General features: G+C 36.1%; 1 protein-coding gene across 12 annotated transcripts in view; it reads right to left on the reverse strand.

Moving 5' to 3' along the window:
* Ank3 (ankyrin 3) overlaps positions 1–21,324 on the reverse strand; it is a 446,602-nt gene that overhangs the window by 11,890 nt on the left and 413,388 nt on the right. For 5 of the 12 annotated variants that reach the window (XM_042696433.1, XM_042696436.1, XM_042696434.1 and 2 more), the window contains 6 exons: positions 20,813–20,887; positions 17,484–17,615; positions 16,443–16,586; positions 13,237–13,915; positions 9,665–10,043; positions 7,847–7,897 (listed from right to left, as the gene is read on the reverse strand). In XM_042696433.1, coding sequence (XP_042552367.1) covers positions 7,847–7,897; positions 9,665–10,043; positions 13,237–13,915; positions 16,443–16,586; positions 17,484–17,615; positions 20,813–20,887 — 1,460 coding nt within the window. The remainder of the gene's footprint in view (positions 1–7,846; positions 7,898–9,664; positions 10,044–13,236; positions 13,916–16,442; positions 16,587–17,483; positions 17,616–20,812; positions 20,888–21,324) is intronic. The other 7 variants (XM_042696439.1, XM_042696432.1, XM_042696444.1 and 4 more) reach the window with 4 other exon arrangements.

Here is a 21,324-nt window from a genome sequence, read left to right on the forward strand (position 1 = left end):
ATGTACTATTTTGAGAAACAAAGATAAATATTAAGTGAGAACTTGTCATCCAAGGACTTACTGGCCTGTTAAGTCAAATTCCTTATTGAAAGAGTGAACTAGAGATGCTACCATGTGTTTGTTTTCTTGGAAAAGTGTCAGATGACAAAACAGCTGTTACTGATGATGAGATAATGATTTTAATAATTTGGTTGGTAACAGTCAATTATGAGAACACTGTGATGGCCTATATCAGTTTGTTATTACAAAGTGACTTTGTATTTATTAGGATTGTGGATGAATATGTCATAAACATGAACCATAACTTCTTTCACCTCACTGTGAGACATATGTGGAAAAATTGTTCTTGTTTTAAATGTTTAGTTCATCTTTAATCCTCCTTATGAGTATTTTTATAATTAAGGGAAGACAGAATAAAGATGACCTCACGTTTAAATACACTAAAGTCTGCACATGTGCTTTAAAATGGGGTATTATTTATATGCCCTATGCTAGCTTTTATACATTTGGGAGATAACGATAGAAAAAGCACCAATAAAATGTCATGAAAGCTTTTACCATAGTGTAAACATGAAAGAATTAACTACATTTGAACTCTTACAAAGGATCTCAGTAGAATCCAGATAGAGTCCTAGTACATGTTACGAGAAAAAATCCTTTTGTGGAAAGATGCTAATGAAATTTTAAGTTGTATAATCTCTGAAAGAAATAGGAAATAGGCGTATTTATAAGCATAGTGAATAAGCACAACTACACTGATTTAGTTTAACAGTTTTAGAAAAAGCAAAGTCTGACTTACAAATAACAAGCCATATTGGTTGTTGGTAACTAATATGGTATATAAGCACTTTTGTTTGCATTAGTGAAAACTCATTACTCTTGTACAAGTAAAAGTAAAGATGCATTTCCTTATTTTAAATGACTACTATAATTTATTACGGCTTTATTTATTGATTTGTGCTGGCCCTTGGGCTGGCTTGAACTTAAGGTGCAGTCCCTGAGTTTTTTGTACTCAAAGCTATTGCTCCATCCTCTTGAGCTACAGCTTTACTTCTGGCTTTTGGGGTGTTAATTGAAGGTAAGAGACTCATGTACTTTTCTGCCTGGTTCTAGATTCAAACCATGATCCTTAGATCTCAACCTTCTGAGATGCTAGGGTTATAAGTGTGAGCCACAGGTGCCTAGCTATAACTTATTATTGCTTTAATTAGTTTCTGTTCACAGAAGCGCTGTATTTTGTATTGTTTTACTTCTATTTTCTGTAGTCTTATTAAAGCAATAATATGTTGATCATGGAAATAATCTACATAATCAACATATTGATTGTATAGAGTTTACCACTTTGAGGGATTAGATGGGGAAGATAGTAAAGCTTCATTAAATGTCTTTTACAAATTCATGCATTTTAATTCTGTCAGGTATATTAGAGAACAAATGTTACCAGGGAGGGACCTCTCTTTAATGACAAAAATAATCTCTAACTTTTAAAGTTCTTGATAGCAGCTTGTACTTTTAGCCCCCAGTCTTGTTAGCATCACCTACACCAATTTCAGAATATGATATTATGGGGAAAACCTTTCAGTAGAAGGCCTGGGGGTAGTTTCTGGTCATAGAAGCATTGCACTTTGTTTTTACTTTTCTGTCCTAATTACCAATGTGAAATTTATCAATTTGCTTTGATGTAAGCCTAACTTACCCATTGATTTAATTACATGCAGTTTTGACCAAGGGTAGTAAAATTTTAAAACTTAAAAATTATTAAAAAAAAATTCCTGCACTTAGCAGGGCGCCAGTGGCTCACACCTGTAATCCTAGCTAATCAGGAGGCTGAGATCTGGGGATCACGGTTCAAAGCCAACTCAGACAGGAAAGTCCATGAGACTCTTATCTCCAATTAACCACCAGAAAAGCATAAGTGGTGCTGTGGTAGAGCATTTGCCTAGAGTTTAGGGACAGAGTTCAAGTCCCACAACTGACCCCCCCCCCCCACTGCCAAAAAAAAAAAATTACTGCACTTGCATTATACAACTCAGTTGCTATAGAAAAGGTTAGTCCCATGTTTTCATTTGTGTTTAAATCATTGTGTGATCTGCTGAGTGTTTGTTCACATTTAAGTTTGTGAAACTTGACTCCTAAAAAGCAAAAGATGCCCTAAATGCAAGGTAAAGGTTAAGAATGATGTGTTGAAAGGCAGTTTGTCTTTAGAGGAAATGGGGTGGTGGTACAGGAAAAAGTGAACCAAACTTCCATAATGTAGTGCTGAACTCTGTGCATACTAAGCATGCATGTGATTTCCTTAATGGTGGTCTTCTTGAACCATAGACTCATGATATTATTGCTCACATTAAAACTTTGACTTTTCAAAATCAGATGTGAGGGCTGGGAAGGTGGCTCAGTGGTAGAGTGCTTGCCTGGCATGCATGAGGCCCTGGGTTCAATTCCTCAGAATCACATAAACAGAAAAAGCTAGAAGTGGCGCTGTTGCTCAAGTGGTAGAGCTCTAGCCTTGAGCTGAAGAGCTGAGGGACAATGCCCAGGCCCAGAGTTCAGGCCCATGACCAAAAATAAACAAACAAAGATGTGATATATTTGGAAAAAGCAAGTTAGTAAGAAACTCATTATGTGAGGACCTGTGTGTGTGTGTGTGTGTGTGTGTGTGTGTGTGTGTGTGTGTGTGTGTGTGTGTGTGTGTGTGTGTGTGTGTGTGTGTGTGTGTGTGTGTGTGTGTGTGTGTGTGTGTGTGTATGTGTGTGTGTGTGTGTGTGTGTACACACTTAGGAGTACATGTGTATGTAAAAATAGCCAGAAGTTTGTAGAAAGCGTTGTTTTGGGAGATGAAATAGTTATACAGAAATTAATAGACTTCTAAATTGTGTGATTTGGGGAAAATGTGTTAACACAACTACAAGCTAGGAAAAAAATCATTAAAACTTGAAAAAATCAGTTATTTGAATATTAACCAAACATCACAGTAGTTTGGCTATGAGTTCAATGAAGGGTTTTACCTTTGAAATAACTGCATATGGTAAGCAAACAAGGTAAAGTAACTCACAAATTAATAAGTTGCTTCTAAGCTTTTGAAACTGTGGTGTTACTCCAACTACATACAAATAAACAAATATGCTAGTAAAGTTTTGCATATTCTCCCATTCACCGTGGAACTTTTAACTTATTCCAGAAATTTGAAAATGTTATGTTAAAAAATTAACCACTTCATAAAAAGTCAATGAGAAAGCCATAAAATTGTACCGTCACCTTATTTATTATATAAACTGAATGCTGAGAAGATTTGCCCAGGCTGTGGCAACAGAATTGTTTCTCTGCAGAGATGCTTTCAAGCTAAAGCTAGCTCTGGAAGTGACAGAATAACCCGAAGTTTTTTAGCACTGAGATACGAGTGCTAGAGAGATTACTAAGATAAATGGTGTAACTATGCCAGTTTAATTCAGGGTTGGACAATAGCCATGAGGTAGGTAAAATTTTTAGCATTTCAGCCTCATCAACTAGTTTTTCCACCATGAGGCCTAGTGCCACCCTCTCCTGTGCCACTGGTAAGGCTTGCATGACCAAACGTACAATTTAGCCTAGAGGAGGTACTCTGTTTCCCTTTTCATCTGTTTTCAATAGGAACATAGTGTTGTGGGGCAAAGCTTTCAGGAGAGGATCAAGGTATGAAGTAGGTTCTGATCCCAGAACTGCTGTTGCTCAGCTCGGAGATTTTTAAGTCAATTCACTTCTGAGCTTCAGCTTTGTCATCTAGGAAATAGAATTTTGGTCTCCTGACCTCTTAGATCTTAACATTCCCATGTTATTTCTCAACAAGATCATTCCTATGTCATACTGATCATATTCTAATGTAGTCCTTGAACTTTGACATCTAGAGTGAGGATAGAAAGACATCAACATATGGAGTTAGGAGAAAAACACCGGAAATGTGATTCTACCTGCTCCAAAAGTCTGAACAGAAAAATATTGACTGGAAAGAGTCCCAGATAAGCAACCTAAAGTTTCTTTGCTATACTTATAACTTCTAATGATCATTACAGGTAGTCTTTAGCTTTTGGTTTCTCTGTCATATATAAAGGATATTTCTTAAAGCTCATTGGCAAATGATTTTATTGTTTATACAATGCTCTTCCCAGTTATAAGACCCATTCACGGATGATTCTACTTATTCTCCCTAAAAATTACACCAGCTGCCAAGCAGTGGAATTTGAGGAGGTGCCTGCTTTACAAAGCCTATAGAATCATAGTTTATTTTGCTCTTTCAAACTCAAGGGCCTTTTAAAATACACTAATGCCTTATACACAAGTAAGCTCATGTGAAGCTCAAATACTTAAGTAATAAACTGACTTAAAAGCTAGCTTGCTGCTGGTTCGTGACTAGACTGGCTAGGAAATGACTGACCTAGGGGTACTGTGTTGTTCTTGTTTTGTCTTCTTTAGGAAAATTTTTCTTTATTCCTTGCCCGCCAATTTTATTTGGCTTTTGCACAATTGTTTATTCTGTCTTTGACAGAGGACAGTCTACTTTCATAAAGGACAAGAATTATAAATGAGGGAGGTAGGTTTGGATGTAACACAAGTATGTCACATGTTAAGCATACAAAGCAAGTTAAAAATAGGATGTCTGGTGTGCTTTTTTCAAGATGTTTCACTTGAAAATAGAAATGTCTTGAGGAAAATAGAAATGCCATGAGGAAAATTATGAAATGAATAGTGAAAGATCAGGCCTGGCTTTAATACCTTCCAAAAAATACACCTGCATATTCACACCTGTTATAGTCCAGAGACCTGATTATGAATTTAAGATAGCAAGTTGAAGATTGCCAAATATGCTAGATGCACACAAAAACAGTATTTGTCTTGCCTGTGCATAATTTCCAAAGAAGTGATTCATGATTCATGCTCTTTTTGAGGGAACCTTGTTGAGCTTGCTGTTAATTTGGAGCTCTACCTCCACATTTTTTGGAGCTTAGAGCTAAGAGTCTCACAGACTTTCTGCCCAGGCTGGCCTTGAACTGGGATCCTCAGCTCTCTGCCTCCTGAATAGCTGTGTTTGTTTTATAAATATGTCATCCAATAAATATGTCTTTTCCTTTCTGCAGAGCTATTAATGAGAGTCTCAAGTTAATGGATCACATTCATAGCTCTGTGTATTAGAGATGGCTTCCTAGTTCTAAGTATTATTATTCTAATATCAAGAAAGAGCTCACGGAGTATTCAGGACAGTGGTAGGCTGCGTTCTAGTGAGAGACACCTTTGTGGGTGTATGCAGAATATGCATTCACAGTTTCTTTCTATTGTGCTATACTATAGGGGGGAACTACATTTTTCATTTCTAGCAAACATTCGTTTCTTTACTCAACTATACTTCCATGCACAAGAATCTGTGAAAGCTTCTTTCAGAAATTTTCAAAGAATTGCACTATGTCACTATATCCATACTAACCTGTAACCTAAAATTCTTAGCCAATGACTGATAATGAAACACTGATTTCCACTTAAAAAGTTATGGCAGTAATAATTTGAGACAGAGAAGGAAGGCTTTTCATTTTCCTTTATCTTACTTCATTAGTCTGACGTTTTAGCTACCAGCAAGAGAGAATTTTTGTCCATGCATATGACACTTCCCTGAGAAAAGCAGGATGCAAATGCTGGCAAGTCTCAATTACAACGGACACATGTCAAGGCCACACAGAACACTCACTACCACACAGCCTGGCTTTCCTTTTGGTTGTCTTTTTCATAAGCGTTCAGGTATATGAAGAAACATACGCAGAACCATTTAGTTAAAAAGCATGCTGAACTTTCAAAACCACACACAAGAAGTTTCTGGTTACCATAGCAAAGTCCTACTATGATCCAGCCACAGAATACCTTTATAATAAAACGGCGGCAAATAACCCGGGTGGTGACTCTCTGTTCTTCCTCTGAGCCTGAACCACTCTCGCTGTCTCTTAAGTCCTGATAAATGTATTTTTAGTATAACTTTACCATCACATTTAAAATAAAAGACATTCTGAGAAGGGAAAGCAAGAAAGAATTACATTTCCTTGAAGTCTGTCCCCCCACTAAGGAACATCATGATATATATTTGTGAGAATCCTAAAATACATTTGAAGAAGAAAATGTCAGGATTTAAATATATATTGATCTCATATCTAACCTCTCATATATATAGTATACATATGTATACTATATATATATACTATATATACATATACTATATATATATACGTATACTATATATATGTACACGTATACTATATATACACACGTATACTATATATATATACTATATATATACATGTATGTATATGATACACAGGTGAAGATCAAGGTAGTTATAAATTCTAAAAAATAACAATACAGCTCTTTTGATTCTAAATCCATTTGAAAAGATACTCATCTGCCCTTTAAACTAGTGTCAAATCTATATTCCATTGACTTGAATGTATAGCCTTGTAGTTTAGGCAATATTTAACTTGCGTACAGAAAGAGTTTGTGATTTAAATAAAAATACTATGGTCAAATTTATCCAAAGTTTAAAAAAAATTTACATCAGTATACACATTGTATTGGGGACTTACATCTTTTGTAAAGCTCTAGTATAAAATTAGAATTTAAAATTAAAGTTCGAACAAAAATGAAGTACAGTACCAATAGCACAAAATATTATTTTATCTAAAAAGGGTAGAAATCAGGAAAACTTATCAATGTCAAATAGTTTATAATTCAAAGGGGCAAATATCTTAAAGCTTCTATTTGAAAGTGATGGTGAAGAGTATTTACTAGATGACTTTATTTCTAATTGTAAGGGCATACTGGTATTTGCCACAAATCTAGTACCCACTGGAGAAGTGAATGGTAATATTTGTAAAAATGATGAGAACATGCTAATATTGCCATAAAAGTATAGGTAATATGATTTATGAAAATATTAGTTGGATAATAAACTAGACTTTTTTCACCAAAGGCAAACTTAAGTATTAAAAATAGAAAGTATTAGCTCATTGAAAAATTTGGTTTCAGAAGGTGGTAACATAGCTGCTAACTTTGTAAATAATAAGAACTTGAAAACAAAATTTTCTACTGTATTTTAAAATCTTTCAGAAAGAGTAGCAAATTTGGGGTATTGAAAATAATTTAAGGTATTATTTAAAGGAGGTGCTTCATAATTCAAAAAGGTAGACAGGTAAGAGGAATCCATACTGATGAAAAGACTGATCAGCATTGCAGAATGAATGGGTTGAATGAACTGAAGTTTTCTATGCCTGCAATCTTAAGTGGGGAAATCTGCTTATGTAGCTTCAAAAGCTGAACAGCATATTTAATACAAATACAAACAACAAACCTAGATAATAAGACTATGATGAACCCACTGACACACTTGTAATCCTAGCTAATTATGAGTTGGAGTAGTCTGAAGCCATCCTGGGCAGAAAAATCAGTGAGACTACTATCTCCAATTTTTTTTTTTCAGCAAAAAGCAAGCAGTAGAGATACGGCACAGTGGTAGTGTGCAAAGCGTTGAGCACAAAAGCTGAAGTGAAAACATGAGGCCCTGAGTTCAAGCCCCAGTACCCACTCCAACATAAAATAAAGGAATCCTTTGAGACTAGCCCCCTTCCATAAAGGAAAAGCGGCCATTTGGTCAATGTCTTTCTCCCTAAAATACGGCTTTGCCAGTCTTAAGGTGAAGAGAGAAGCCCAAAGAAAATCTTAGAATCTGGATTCCTTTCAGAGACTTCTGGAGGAATTGGTAAAAGATGACCTCGGAAAACAAATGGAATTTTCTCAGTGTAACTGCAGGAAACGAGGTGGAAAAATAGCAGAATTTTACCTTGTAACAGCAGGTGGTCATCCTTGTAAGAGCCGCACCCGGACTTTTGACCTGATTTTTTAGGGGATAAAAAGGGGGCTGTTTTCTGAGAATATACATCAGATGGCCTGGTTGCTTGCTACTGTCCTAATGGCAGAACCACAAACTCACCTGAATATTTTTGGATTTCTTGTGAGGTTGAACTCATTTTTCCCTGGAGCTTTTACTCCATTAGGGGTTTTTATGTTCATGAGGTCTTCAGACATGAGAATAGGACTAGTAACTAACACCAAAGGCACAGACCCATTTATAAGAAATTAAACATTTATGAGAGTGTTTTCTAATAGAAATTATTTCCGATTACTCATGAACTTAGCTGGGTTTCTATTCAAAGTTAAGACCTTCATTTTCAACCCTCATTATGCCAATGCCAGCAGGGTTTCCCCAGTGACCCAAAGGTATGCCCCCACATAGCAACATCCTTACTTTCAGAACCTTTCTGTTGATTTTTTTTTGTATCATTCCTAGGGCTTGAATTCAGGGTCTAGGAACTGTCCCTGAGCTTCTTTTGCTAAGTCTAGCAGCTCTGCAGCTCCCTCCTGGCTTTTTTTTTTTTTTTTTGGAAGCTTAGAGGAGCTGGGTCTCACAGACCTTCTTTCCCAGGCTGGCTTTGAACCATGATCCCCAGATCTTAACCTCCTGTATAGCTAGGATGACAGGTGAGAGCCGTCACTTGTCATTTAGTAGTTTACCTGGAAGAGTCTTTTCTACAATAGCCTATCACAATGCCATTGCTTCTGCTTATATTTTTGTGGGCTTGTCTTAAAAGAGAACATACTTGATTATATATCAATTAAAAGGAATATCCACCCATACTCATGCTCCTTAAAAAGCAGCAGGAATCAAGTCAGACAGAAATCAGAACTGAAAACCATTCTTGTCAGGAAATCAAAGGCCCAAGACAGACTCAAAGCATCCATTTGATGTTTCATTACGGATTATGGTAATCATTTGCTTAAATTATATTCTAAAATCAACAAGGAAATCAGAAGAAATAGATGGATTAAGATTTTACTTCCTCTCACTTTTCCCTTTAAGAAACAGGAACATTATCATAAGATACAATTAGTTGACACACCACTGGCTGGCTTCTAAGGAACTGGGAGTTTACAATACGGTTTCCTAAACTTCAAGTAATCAAGAACCATTGTTTTAGATTTGTTTTTTTTTTCACTCTCAAAATATTGTAGTAGGTCTTAAGTGCTTAAGTAGTTACATATCAACACAAAGTGCAATCGAACAATTCTATTAGAGTAAGGTTTTAAAATGACTAAAAAAAGTGTCAGTTACCAACTCAGAAAATGGATATTTCTAACTTTAAATTGCTGACTGCTATCAACTCACTTGCATTCTTACATTAGGTTTGGAAATTATGTCTATGCAATTTTTAAGCTACTTTCAGAAAATAAAACATTAAAGTGGGTGTGCGTCAGGTGTTCTATAGTTTGAAGGACCAAAAAAAAAAAAAAAAAAAGGACTGGAGATCTCATTCACTTATCAGGAAAAAAGAAGACTTGTTTGGAGTAAGGAGACAAACTCTAACTAGAATTAATACTAGACTCGAAGGTAGTTATTATATCCATGGTTTTTCTCTCCTGAAAATGGCTAGATAGGTTGATTCCTTTTCCCTATCATATAAGGAGGGTTTGACCAAATGGCACATATTTTACTTTCTACCTCTCTGCTACAACTTTCCCCAGGTTTAGAAATGGTGAAGAATCTTGAGTCTAGTGCTCAGGACAATTTCAATGGGAGCATAGAGATGATCAGATGACATACCTTTGGCTCAGACCCACTGGCCCCCTCTTCTTCATGGAGGTTAAGCCTTGGTTTGCCGTCAGCAGGAGAAGTCCTACTCAATTTTTTCATACTGACAGGCACACAGGGTTTAGGCTCTTCTCTTACAAACTTGCTGGTTTCTTCCAGAGATTTCTGATGTGTTGTGAGTGGTAATGCTGGTTCCTCAGCTCCACCCGATCCGGGTACTTTTGGCTTCAGAGTTTCCTTTGTGGTCTGTTTTCCTATATCATTTGGGGATTCAGGAAAGTAAGTTTTTGTCTTTGCTTCTGGGGTGACTTCTGCATGGGTTCCATTTGCTTCAAATTTCCCAGCTTCCCCTTTGAGGTATGAGGTAATGGAATCTCTACACTGGTCAGGACTGCAAAAGAGAAAACGTGCAAATTTACAATGGCATCCCGTGGCTCCCAGAATGCCTTCAGAGGCTCTGAAGTTACAACAATGAAATTTTTCTGTCTCTCTGAAGGCATGACAAACCTGGTTACTGAATTTAAGATGTTAGGGGCTGTCATGAGTGGGGTAAGGTCTGAGGGGTCCGCAGAGGCTCTAAGTACCCTCTAAACTTTGAACTCCCATCTTCTTGGTTACTTATGTTGACATCTTTTGTTAAAAAAAAAAGAAAACTGCAGTTCTAAAAGCTAAATTCCATATCTTGAAAAATGCTCCTGGACATACTTACAGTCCAACCACACCAATCCAAAAGATAGGCTATTTCAAAATGCTGTTATAACACTGGGAAAACACAAAATCAAACCACAAAGAGCACCCACCTCCCGACAAAGAATGAAATTAATCCTTGAGCTGAAATTCTGGCAACCATCTCTAAGAATCCCCATTTTTCATTCTTTGTAGGTTTTCAGTTACAGATCCAGGTGCCATTCCTTTTCACTTCTTAACACCTTTAATGGAACCTCATCTTTCTCTATTCATGACCAGTGTCCGTGAGCATCCTTTTGCTACCTACTGTGAGGACTAGTGTCTTGAACTATTAGAAATCTTTCATTTTCTACACTGTAGTTTCAGTACAGACTATTCACTTAATTTTGTAGCTTGCATATTGTTTTTAATGTCTTTGCTTATTACCTGTCAAAAATAATGGGTGCAGTATTTTATATATTTTATATGTATGATGTATAAATGCACGTGCCTATTCTTTTTAAATCAAATTTTGATCATCTGAACACCTTTACGTATTTTTGTGCTAGTCTGGAACAGGGCCTGGCTGCTATTCCTGAGCTTGTTTACTGAAGGCTAGCTTTATACCACTTGAGCCACAGTGCCACTTCTGGCATTTTTGGTGCTTAATTGGAGATAGGAGCTTCATGGACTTTCTTCCTTGGGCTGGCTTTGGACTGGGATACTCAGATCTTAACCTCTAGAGTGCCTAGGATTACAAGAGTGAACCACCAGCACCCAGTTAAACACAATCTCTGTTACTGGGAAGATCGTATAACATCTGTTAAATTTTCCTTCTAAGTCTACATTTTATCTAAGCTCCCTTAGCCTACATATGTTTACTTAGGAGCAAACTGGCTGTCACTTTCTAGCTTTTCTGGAACAATAGTACTCAGTAATTTTTTTTTTTCTTTTTGCCAATGCTAGGGCCTGGGCACTGTCCCTGAGCTTCATTTGCTCAAGGCTAGTACTCTACCACTTGAGCCACAACACCACTTCTGGCTTTTTCTGTTTTTGAGGTACTGAGAAATCGAACCCAGGGCTTTATGCATGCTAGGGGCAAGCACTCTACCATTAGGCACATTTCCATCCCCACAGTAGTTTTTTTTCCTATGTAATTTGCTCGCAGAGCTTACATCAAACAAGGGACTTCAGCCAGTTTAATAATATTGAACACCTTTCCTGTATCTAAAATGGTTTGATATGCAAAGATAAGATATATAACTATATCTGAACATAGACATTCAAAGTTAGTACTATTTGTCATCTTTTTCAGTAGCCTCTTTTTGATAACTTCATTTCTCAAATGTTTTATGAACTCTTGGCTCTTAAAAACTTTATCAAGTTTTGGGGCATTTTAATGAGTAAGTGGCTTATCAGCAATATGAAATTACTACTTGTTATGTAATAATACCAAGTTTTCTGATATCCAACTTGAGTTTACCATTACTTACCAATAAAATATCTTTTAGTCCTATGTGTTGGTAAATCAAAATAATACCTACTATTATGAAGAGATTGCTATTTGTAAAAATCATTTGGTATGAGGTTTTTTGATCTATAAACATGTTTGAAGGAAGCAGTAGTACAGGATGATTAAAATGTCATTCTCAGACTTCAAGCATGTGTAACTGTGAATGAGCTGCTATCTAATGGTGTTGAGTTCCCCCAGTGTTTTGGTGACTCTTAAATTTATCTTTCTAGAGCACAGCCAGTAAATAAAAAAAAATGAGCCAGTATCATGTTTAGGGAGTTATTTTGTTATAACCAAAATGTTTATTTTAAAATATTTACATATTCTTTGAGTAAAGAAGTATATGTAGAAAAAAAGGAAGGACACATAAAGTGTTAAGTGTTTTCCTTAAGGAAACTTCCTTAGGAAGACAGATTTCTTTTTTGCTTCTATGTATTACCTACATTGAGGCTCTTTTAAAAAAATGAACATAGCTAGGAACTAGCAGCTTATATCTGCAATCGTAGCCTCTCAGGAAGCTGAAATCTGAGGATTGAGGCTCAAAGCCAACCTGGGCAGTAAAGTCCATGGGACTTGTATCTCCTTCCAATTAACCATCAAAACCCCAGAAACAGAATTGTGGTTCCAGTGGTAGAGTTCTAACCATGAGCATAAAAGCTCAGGGAGAGCTCAGGCCTTGAGTTCAAGCCCCAGGACTAGCACCAAAAAAAAAAGAAAAGGCATGTGCTTCATTTCCAGGACTTCAACAAAAATGTTAATGGTGCTTACTGCTAAATAGTGAAACTTTAATAATTAAAAATTTTTTATTTTGATATATATTGTGTAAGTAGCATGTTTGTGTTTACAGTTAGGAAATGAGAAGTGTTAATACTTATAAAAGATTTGGTCTTTTCTTATTTTAAGTGAATATTAATTACTTGCTATATGGAAAGAATAACAACTAGGGAAGAGTAGTCTTTTAAAGCCAACAAATAGATCTTTGGTATGTATCTAACTTCTTGCTGGCTTTTCAAATTTTTCGAGAATTAATTACACTTGACTTTAAAATCACTTTGCCTAGCTAGATTGGATTAGGAACCAGCTTTTAAAACAAGCATATACTCAAACTGGACTTGTAATTTAGAAAACAAGTCACTGTTTAAAAACAAAAATCTAGGGCTGATAAGGTGGCTCACTGGTAGAGTGCCTGTCTTACATGCATGCAGCTCTGGGTTCGATTTCCTGGCACCACATAAGCAGAAAAAAAAAGCCAGAAGTGGCGCTGTGGCTCTAGTGGTAGAGTGCTAGCCTTGAGCTGAAGAGCTCAGGGACAGCGCCCAGGCCCAGAGTTCAGGCCCCATGACCGGAAAAAAAAAAAAAAATCTAAAATGGTTTAAAGGTAAGCTGTCCTGAACATTTTCCATACCTGTCATCCAGTCTGTCTAGTAACCCACCAGTTACTCTTCGAGCTTGGGCAGGGGACTCAAGGTTTCCGCTTGATGTCTCGTTCTGCCAACCTGTAATTGAAGACATTTCCAGTTCTGCTTGCTGAACACATTTAAGAATAGCCTGTACTTTTTCTTCTGTCATCTCCTCAGACTCAATTCCTTCTTCAAGTTGAATGTCTTCAAACAGACATTTGAGTTTTTCTTCCGTCATCTCCTCATCAGGACCAGATTTTCCTTTCTCCTGCTGCTCAGGGTTTATGCCTACTTTTCTAGTTTGTTTCAATGGCTCTGTTGGTTTAACATCTTTTGGGACCCCAGGCAAACTTCCGAGGTATTGAGGATACTCACTCAGACAGACATCCTCCAACTGGCTCTCATCTACATCCACTGCTTCGGGCATTTCTGTTAGAGGCACTGAGTCTTCCAGTTTGCTGTCTTCTAAGGAAGTGTCTTCTGCAGTTACCACTGGAGGTCCATCTGCTGAATGCTCTATATGTCCCTGGGAAGGCACTAGCCCATCACTCAGTCTACTGGGGGTTCTAAAGGGAGACTCTATGCTAGAGATATCACTAAAGTAATCATCTTGCTGGAAAGGGGTGGGTGGTGTGTAGTGCAACCCTGTAGGGGTTTCCAGTTCCACTTGAAGGGAAGGATAACCTATGGAAGACAGTACATTTGGACTGACTGGAATGAATTAGCATACATCAAATAAAAACACATGGAATGACTAAAATTATATCAGATATGAAAATGCACGATGAGTTACAGAATGTGGATAATTTATTGGTTTAGTTCATTAAGTAAAATAAAAAGCCAAGTGCAAACTACAATAAAATACAACATGAATTAAGGTATAGCTATTTCTATCAATTTTGGTAATTTTAATACAGTAACTTAAGTATACAGATGAATTTAATTGAATATAAAGTTAGTTGCCATAAATAAGACATTTATTTCATTGTCAAATTATCTTTCTAGTTTTAGCATGCAAAATTTTTACTGTGGTAGACTGAATACAGTAAAGCCACAAGAAACCAATTTGTAATTGCCTATAGCTTTAAAAAAACTATACATATAATCAATGCCACCCAACTATAATTCTTGTTTTACTAAAAAGTTATAGGAAAGGAAAATGAACTTAATCTTTGGAAATAAATGATTATTAGATTTTAGAGCAGTGGCACTGGGTAAAAAAAAAATCTAAAAAGATGTTAGGAAAAAGGACTTAAAAAGTACAGAAAATAGAAGAGACTCCAAGTGAAGTTTTTCAGTATTATAATGTGACAGAGACAAAAGGGATGTGGTGTCTATGGAAGGGCTTGGTGAAGTTGGTGATGGAGTCCACTTAGAACCACAAATAAAATAGACAGAAAAAAAAGACATACAAAAAAGATAAGGTGGAAAACCATTTGCAAAGAGTTCCCTGAATATTCATGTGATGCTGTGAAGCCAAGTTTAGTAATTAGTCTATCCAAAAGGGAGGAGGGAGCTAATCCTTTGGTTTAAACATAACTGTGTGGTCTATAGAAGTGTTTTTTCTGCCTTAGCAGAGAGAAAAGTTAACAGTGGTCTGGTCATGGTGAGGAAAGGAGGTTTCCCAAAAGTTCATCGAAGAGGAGAGACAAGAAAAAAAAATGTGCATATCCTGAACTTCTTGATTTACAAACTGAAGACTAATTTTTCCATCAATCCAAGGCTATATATCAACTTAGATTAAACATTTTTTAGTTATGGTCATGATTTTCCTAAGATTAGATGAGCTTTATAATTGAGGTAAGTGAAATTTATTTCATTTCTTAACTTCCCTAAGAAAATTTATATCTCAATATAGAAAGACAACAAAAAGCCCTTGTGAACTATTTGATATTTTGATTTGAAAATGTTAAAATTAAGTGACACCTCCAAGAACATAATACTGTTAGTGTTTGGTGACATTTTATTCTAGCCAGCTGTCTTAGTCCCCCCCCCCCCCCCCCCACACCAATGAAAAATACTGGAAGAACCTATAAACTAAGACATTCCAATCATTCAGAGTTTTCTGTAACAAAGACTGATATTTATCTATGGCAAAGCAGTTTGCTTATTCATAGGATGCCATATGTAAAACAAAGCCTTGAACAGAACTCATTTCCCAAGGTTCTATGCTATTTTTAAACTTAAAAAACGATTTATTACTCATGGTATTTATCTGGACATAGATATACTTCAAATTTTCTATCATTTTGTGCAGAAACTTTACATAGTCACCTTCTAAGAATTTAAGATCTTTTCTCATATAACAAATAATTAGAAGTTAATGACTCTTGTTACTCTTAACTTTGCTACTTAAAAATTCCTATTTTCCAAAATATCACTGTCTTCATGCCTTTATCAACATTTTCTAGACAAAATTCATTCTAAGAATCAGTTCCTAATTGTGAAGGTAAAACAAGACTATTTTGAAAAATACAGTAAAATATTTATTATGCTTTGATGGTAAAGCCTCAATTTACATATTAAAGGGAAGATGACAACATTATATAACTTAACCAAGTATATTATTGTTGACATTTATGTTTGTTGTGCTAGCAATTACACTGCCTATTAGACAGGATAAAACAGAAATTTTCCAAAGAGCAATTGGTAGAATATGAAGTTAAGATAATGCTAAATAAATAAAAATCTTTGATACATTATACTTTTCTAGTATATGTTTAAATACTTGGTCCTAGAGTGGTAACTTATCATTTTACTTGAACAATAACGTATATTGTATACATACATGTATATGCTTAAACTTGACTCAATACCCAGCTTATTTGGTAAAAATGAAATCACAATTTAGTTTCACCTATATATGAATAAATGAGGTGCAGGTTTTATGTTAAGATAAAAGACAAATGACAAGTGCAGTGCATTTTCTAGGTATTAAGCCCTCTTTCATTTGGGCAAATAAAACATTAGCAGTATCAACGTCTTTCAGGTTAACTTGTACTTTCAGACTTTGTCACCTGTGTGACATAAAAAAGGCATTACCAAGTTTGCTCTGTGATCAGAGTGCTTGTTTGCAGACTCTGGCAGAAAAAAATGCTGTATAAATGAGAAATTATATCAAGCACACATCACAATTCAGTTGCTTTTAAGTGAACACCTTGTCGAATTTTCTCAAAACAATTCAATAAATATGAACACTAAATTCAATTACCATCAACAGGGTCATGGAAAACATTGTTTTCATCAGCAAAGCTTCTGGTGCCTGAAATATTCCCATAATCAAATATTGGTCCTTCTAGTAGAGTCACTATGTCTATTCGGTTAATTTTTGTCAAGACCGAAGTTAAGGCATCAGCTGAAAAGGAGAAAAAATAAAACAAAAGGTTGTGAACCCAATTAAATTTCTTTCTTCTACTCAACACACTTTCCATACAAAGGCATGGCTTTTGTACCCTCCTGGCATTTCAGCTCCTCTTTCTCCAGCTAGCAATGTCATTATGCAAACCACCAAAGAGTGCTTGCTCCTACAGGGAAGAATGTCTTTGTAGGGCTCAGTCCATTCCACTGTAATGAGGCAGACAGGCCTTAAAACACCTGCACTCCTTCTGGTTATCATTAGATGTAATACAACTTGAAATAAGTTCCCTTTCCTTTCATAATGTGAAAATAAGATATCTCCACATATAAGGCATTTTAATGAATTACTAAGGTCAGTCTGACACAGGCAAGCCCACAGTAACTTATTCCACATCGTGATAGGTTAGCACTAGCCTAAGTACAACACCATTTCTAACCCCGCTGGTCCTGCCCCCAACTACCTACCAAATCCAACAATACCAGAGAATTCTCTGATGTCAAAGATGGAGCCAAATACAGCTACATGGTTCCTGTAATTGGACTAATCCTTCTCTCTGCACTTCTACACACTTTCCCATGACCATCCCATGGCTTAGAAGCTAGAATTATGTTTTCATTATCATGGACAAAATGACAGACAAAACGAAAAAAAAACCCAAAAGCAAAATGCCTACTACTTTTCTAAAAAGACTCCCAAAACCAGAGCTGTAAAACATTAGCACTGAATTAAGTATAATTTCAAAAGTCTCAAGATACTTTATGATCACTCTACTTTTACTTTTCTATATCATTAAAATTATATAAAATTTAAACTAATATTTGAATGCCTAACAACAGGCTTATCTAAAATATTGACCACATGTCACTTTGAAAGTTAAAATAAATTTTAGCATACTTGTAGCATTTTTTCCGTCTCTGGTAACCCATTTTTTTAATAACATGAAGCTTTGGGAAATTAAAGAATTTGGATTTTCCACACGTATCTGATTGATTTCATCCACTGAAAAATTCAGTTCCCTTGCCAGTTCTGTAAAAAGAAAGAGAATTACTAAGATTGCATATTCACATACATTTTATAAAAGTAATGCTTAACTGCTGCCAAGGAAAAAAGTTTTATATTTTAAAAATTCACTAGGATAGCCTTGGGCATTAATTCATTTTCATGTACTTGATTTTGTAGGAAACTAGTGATTAGAGTCAGGCTATGACTAAACTCTCAGTATGTAATTACTTGTAATCAAATTTCTTTCAGAGGTCGATAAACATCTTTTGTTTTTGACAAAGAGGATCTTGCTCTATCCTTGTAGTTCAAATTTCTGCAATCTGAACGAATTGTATACAAGCAGTATGGTTGCACTAAGCAATTGTCTTGAAGATTACTTACATCATGTCCTACTCTATATGCCTCTCAACTTTCATGAACTCTACACAAAGGGATTAAATGACTGGAGGCTGTATGTAATATGTACGTAATATGCATTCACTCGAGCAAAAAACAGAAGGGAGCTAGCTTTCTGTCCATGCATACCCATATACACTCAATCTAGTAAATGTAGAGGGTCTTTGGAATGATTCATATAATCTGAGCATTAGTGGCTGCATTAGGAGAAGCAAACTTAAGACTTTTCACTATATATTCTGTGTGCCTTAAAAATATCAAGTATGTATTACCTTACATCATTATTAAAAAGTAAGAGATGGGAAAAATTCTTCCTGTGAAAGGGTATATGTCAAGATTATATTTCTGTAAGAAGTATTTCCAGCAACTTGATGAAATGGAGATGTTCAAGAGTCCTTATCTTTTGACTAAGTGATTTACTTCCTATTCACTGATCTTGACATGCATAGGGATGATGTAACTTGATTTACATACAATCTACATGTTGAATAAAAGGAAATACAGTGAATTAATGTAAGGTAAGGTTTGCAAATTCCTGTGATCATGGCCTGCAGTTAGAAATACACTGTAAAAAAATAGTGTTTCTAGAAGACCAGATATCCATGGAGCAAAATTTAGCATTAATTCACAGAATATACAGACACTTTCTTTTGTATTTTTTAAAAGCATAGTGTGTTGTGAGAAAAAACACTATTAGAAAATATATTGATTTACTGGGTATATAATTCATCCATTAAAAATTAGAGAATAATCTTGTAGAAAAGTAGAAAATTGTTTTATTTAATCAAAATAAGATGTTAAAGGTGGTCTCGAGGTAGATTTAAATTTTGTTCTATTTAATGCTTATTTTCCTAATAATCTTTATTTTAAAAAGAAGTTAATTCTTTAAATTTTTTCTATCTCTTTGTTGCAACAACACACCTACTGTCCAAGGTTTCAGAACTAATCTACTGTTTAGAGAACCAAGAATGAAAACGCAAGGATACTAAGAATCTTACTAATTTTATTGCTTTACTGGTGCTCAACGCTGGAACCCAGGCCTACCATTGAGCTACATCCTCAGCATGCCTAACTCTTAGGTCATCTGAAAAGTTATTGAGATAGTAAGGGGCTATGTTGGCTTAAGGAAAAACTTAATAGCTATATTCTACTGTAAGACTGCAAAGTCCACATTTGTTCCAGTATATTATCAGATTAATGCACAATGCGAAAACACAATTATTAAGTTCATAACACCTTGCAGCAAATATTTATACATAACACATCACTGTGAACTCACATCCACCTGTAAAGGATCACTCAGACCACGTATGTTGTCAGAGCTCCTCTAGGCTCCTGGTTCCTAGTAGTGTACTTCTGTCCTGGGTGGATGGAGACAGGTGAGGGCCAAGTGGATTGGGGGGATAGAATGGGGGACTTAGGACATTCAAAGGAAGAAATTTAGATGAACTTGTTTCTCACTATTTACATGCATATTTTCCCTTTTACTAACCTAACTGAATGGAACGTATGTTGCTGAAAGTATGTAAGATGACATGTATCAATATTTTACTATCATTTTTTAAGAGTGCATTAAAAAATACAACCTATAAGAGTGAAAACTCCTCAAATTCTTGTGATGTTGGAGTTGAGGGTCCTGATATGATTAAAACTATAGAGCAGGGCTGGGAAGGTGGCTCAGTGGTAGAGTGCTTGCCTTGCTTGCATGAGGCCCTAGGTTTGATACCTCAGCACCACATAAACAGAAAAAGCCGGAAGTAGTGCTGTGGCTCAAGTGGTAGAGTGTTAGCCTTGAGCTGAAGAGCTGAGGGACAGTTGCCCAGGCCTAGAGTTCAGGGCCCATGTCTGACAAAAACAAAACAAAACTATAGAGCAGAATTGTTCAGCTCATCACCAAAGACAAATGAAGACAAATATTGCTTCTGAAAACAGTGATAAAATGGCTTCACAGAAGTCAACTATTTGGTAAGTTAAGCCTATTTCTTTCAGTACATATTTTTAAATCTAAATCAAAGTTTAAATACTGTCATTCCTCTTTTTTGTAAAATTGCCACTATTCTTTAATTTCAAAGTAATGCAGGTTAATCCTTTACATAAATGTGTAAACATAAAAGTGAGTCTAAGTAGCATCAGGTAAATGTATAGATTTTGTGTGCCTTTCATGAAAATTGTGATAGCTCATAAATGACTAAAACTTATGTTAAGGAGGCATGGAGTTGCCTCATAGAGCTATTTTTGTGAAGAATATAGGTTGTTTATAGGATTTAATTTTACAAAATTTATATCTGAGCCTGGCGCTGGTGGCTCACATCTGTAATCTTAGCTACTGAGGAGGCTGAGATCTGAGGATCACGATTCAAAGCCAGCCTGGGCAGGGAAGTCTGTGCGACGCTTATCTCCAATAAACCACCAGAAAACTGGAAGTGGCACTGTGGCTCAAGTGGTAGAGCCCTTGCCTTGAGTTGAAGAGCTTAGGGTCAGCGCCCAGGCCCAGAGTTCAAACCCCATGACCAACCCCCCAAAAAAACTCTATGTGTAAAAATAGTTTGGGAAGTGTGGCTCCAGTGGTGGAGTGCCAGCCCTTTAGCAAAAGAAGCCAAGTGAGAATATATAGTCCTGAACTCAAATCCCTGTGCCAGCACAAAAGGAAAAAAGTTTGGCAAAAGTATAGCATATAAGTCGTCTCAAAAATTATCTCTGGGTAGATAGAATTATGAATAAATGTTTTACTAGTTGCTTTTTTGTCTTTAAATCAATACACAAGGAAACTGCATGTGAATAAGACAAAGACATTCAATTGCTCCATCAAGAGTGGATACACTTACCTGTCCAGCTAAGTCCCAGGTGATCGGCTACTATTGCCATCCTGATATCTGTCCGTTCACATGGACTCTGTGGACCTACGATTTACAATTTCTTAATTAAAATAATCATCAAGACAGACACACTATTGGAAAATTGCTTTTTAGCAGTACTCAGCGTTCACAGAGAGACTAAGGCTAACTCTATACACTTAGATATGTCCTCACCACCTGGCTCACTTGTTCTTCCCCCCCGCCTACATCAGCCAAATGTCAGACTACATGGATGTTCAGAATGTAATGGGATTGAACATGCTGATAAGCTAGCTATGTTTACAACAGTTACAGCATTGTTGGGCTGGTGAGAACACCACGATGGAATTTCCACATCTGTGCTTTTACTTTGACAGAATCATAGCCATGAGCACATCAGAAATAGTTTGTTTGCCTCAAACGACACCAAGGTACATCTTCAGCATGCTTCCCTAGCTGTCTACCGTGTAGTTGGATTAAGAGGAAGAAAGAAGAGTAGATAA

This window comes from Dipodomys spectabilis, unplaced genomic scaffold (assembly GCF_019054845.1).
Source record: "Dipodomys spectabilis isolate Male_0828 unplaced genomic scaffold, ASM1905484v1 ptg000207l, whole genome shotgun sequence".
NCBI classification, from domain to species: domain Eukaryota; kingdom Metazoa; phylum Chordata; class Mammalia; order Rodentia; family Heteromyidae; genus Dipodomys; species Dipodomys spectabilis.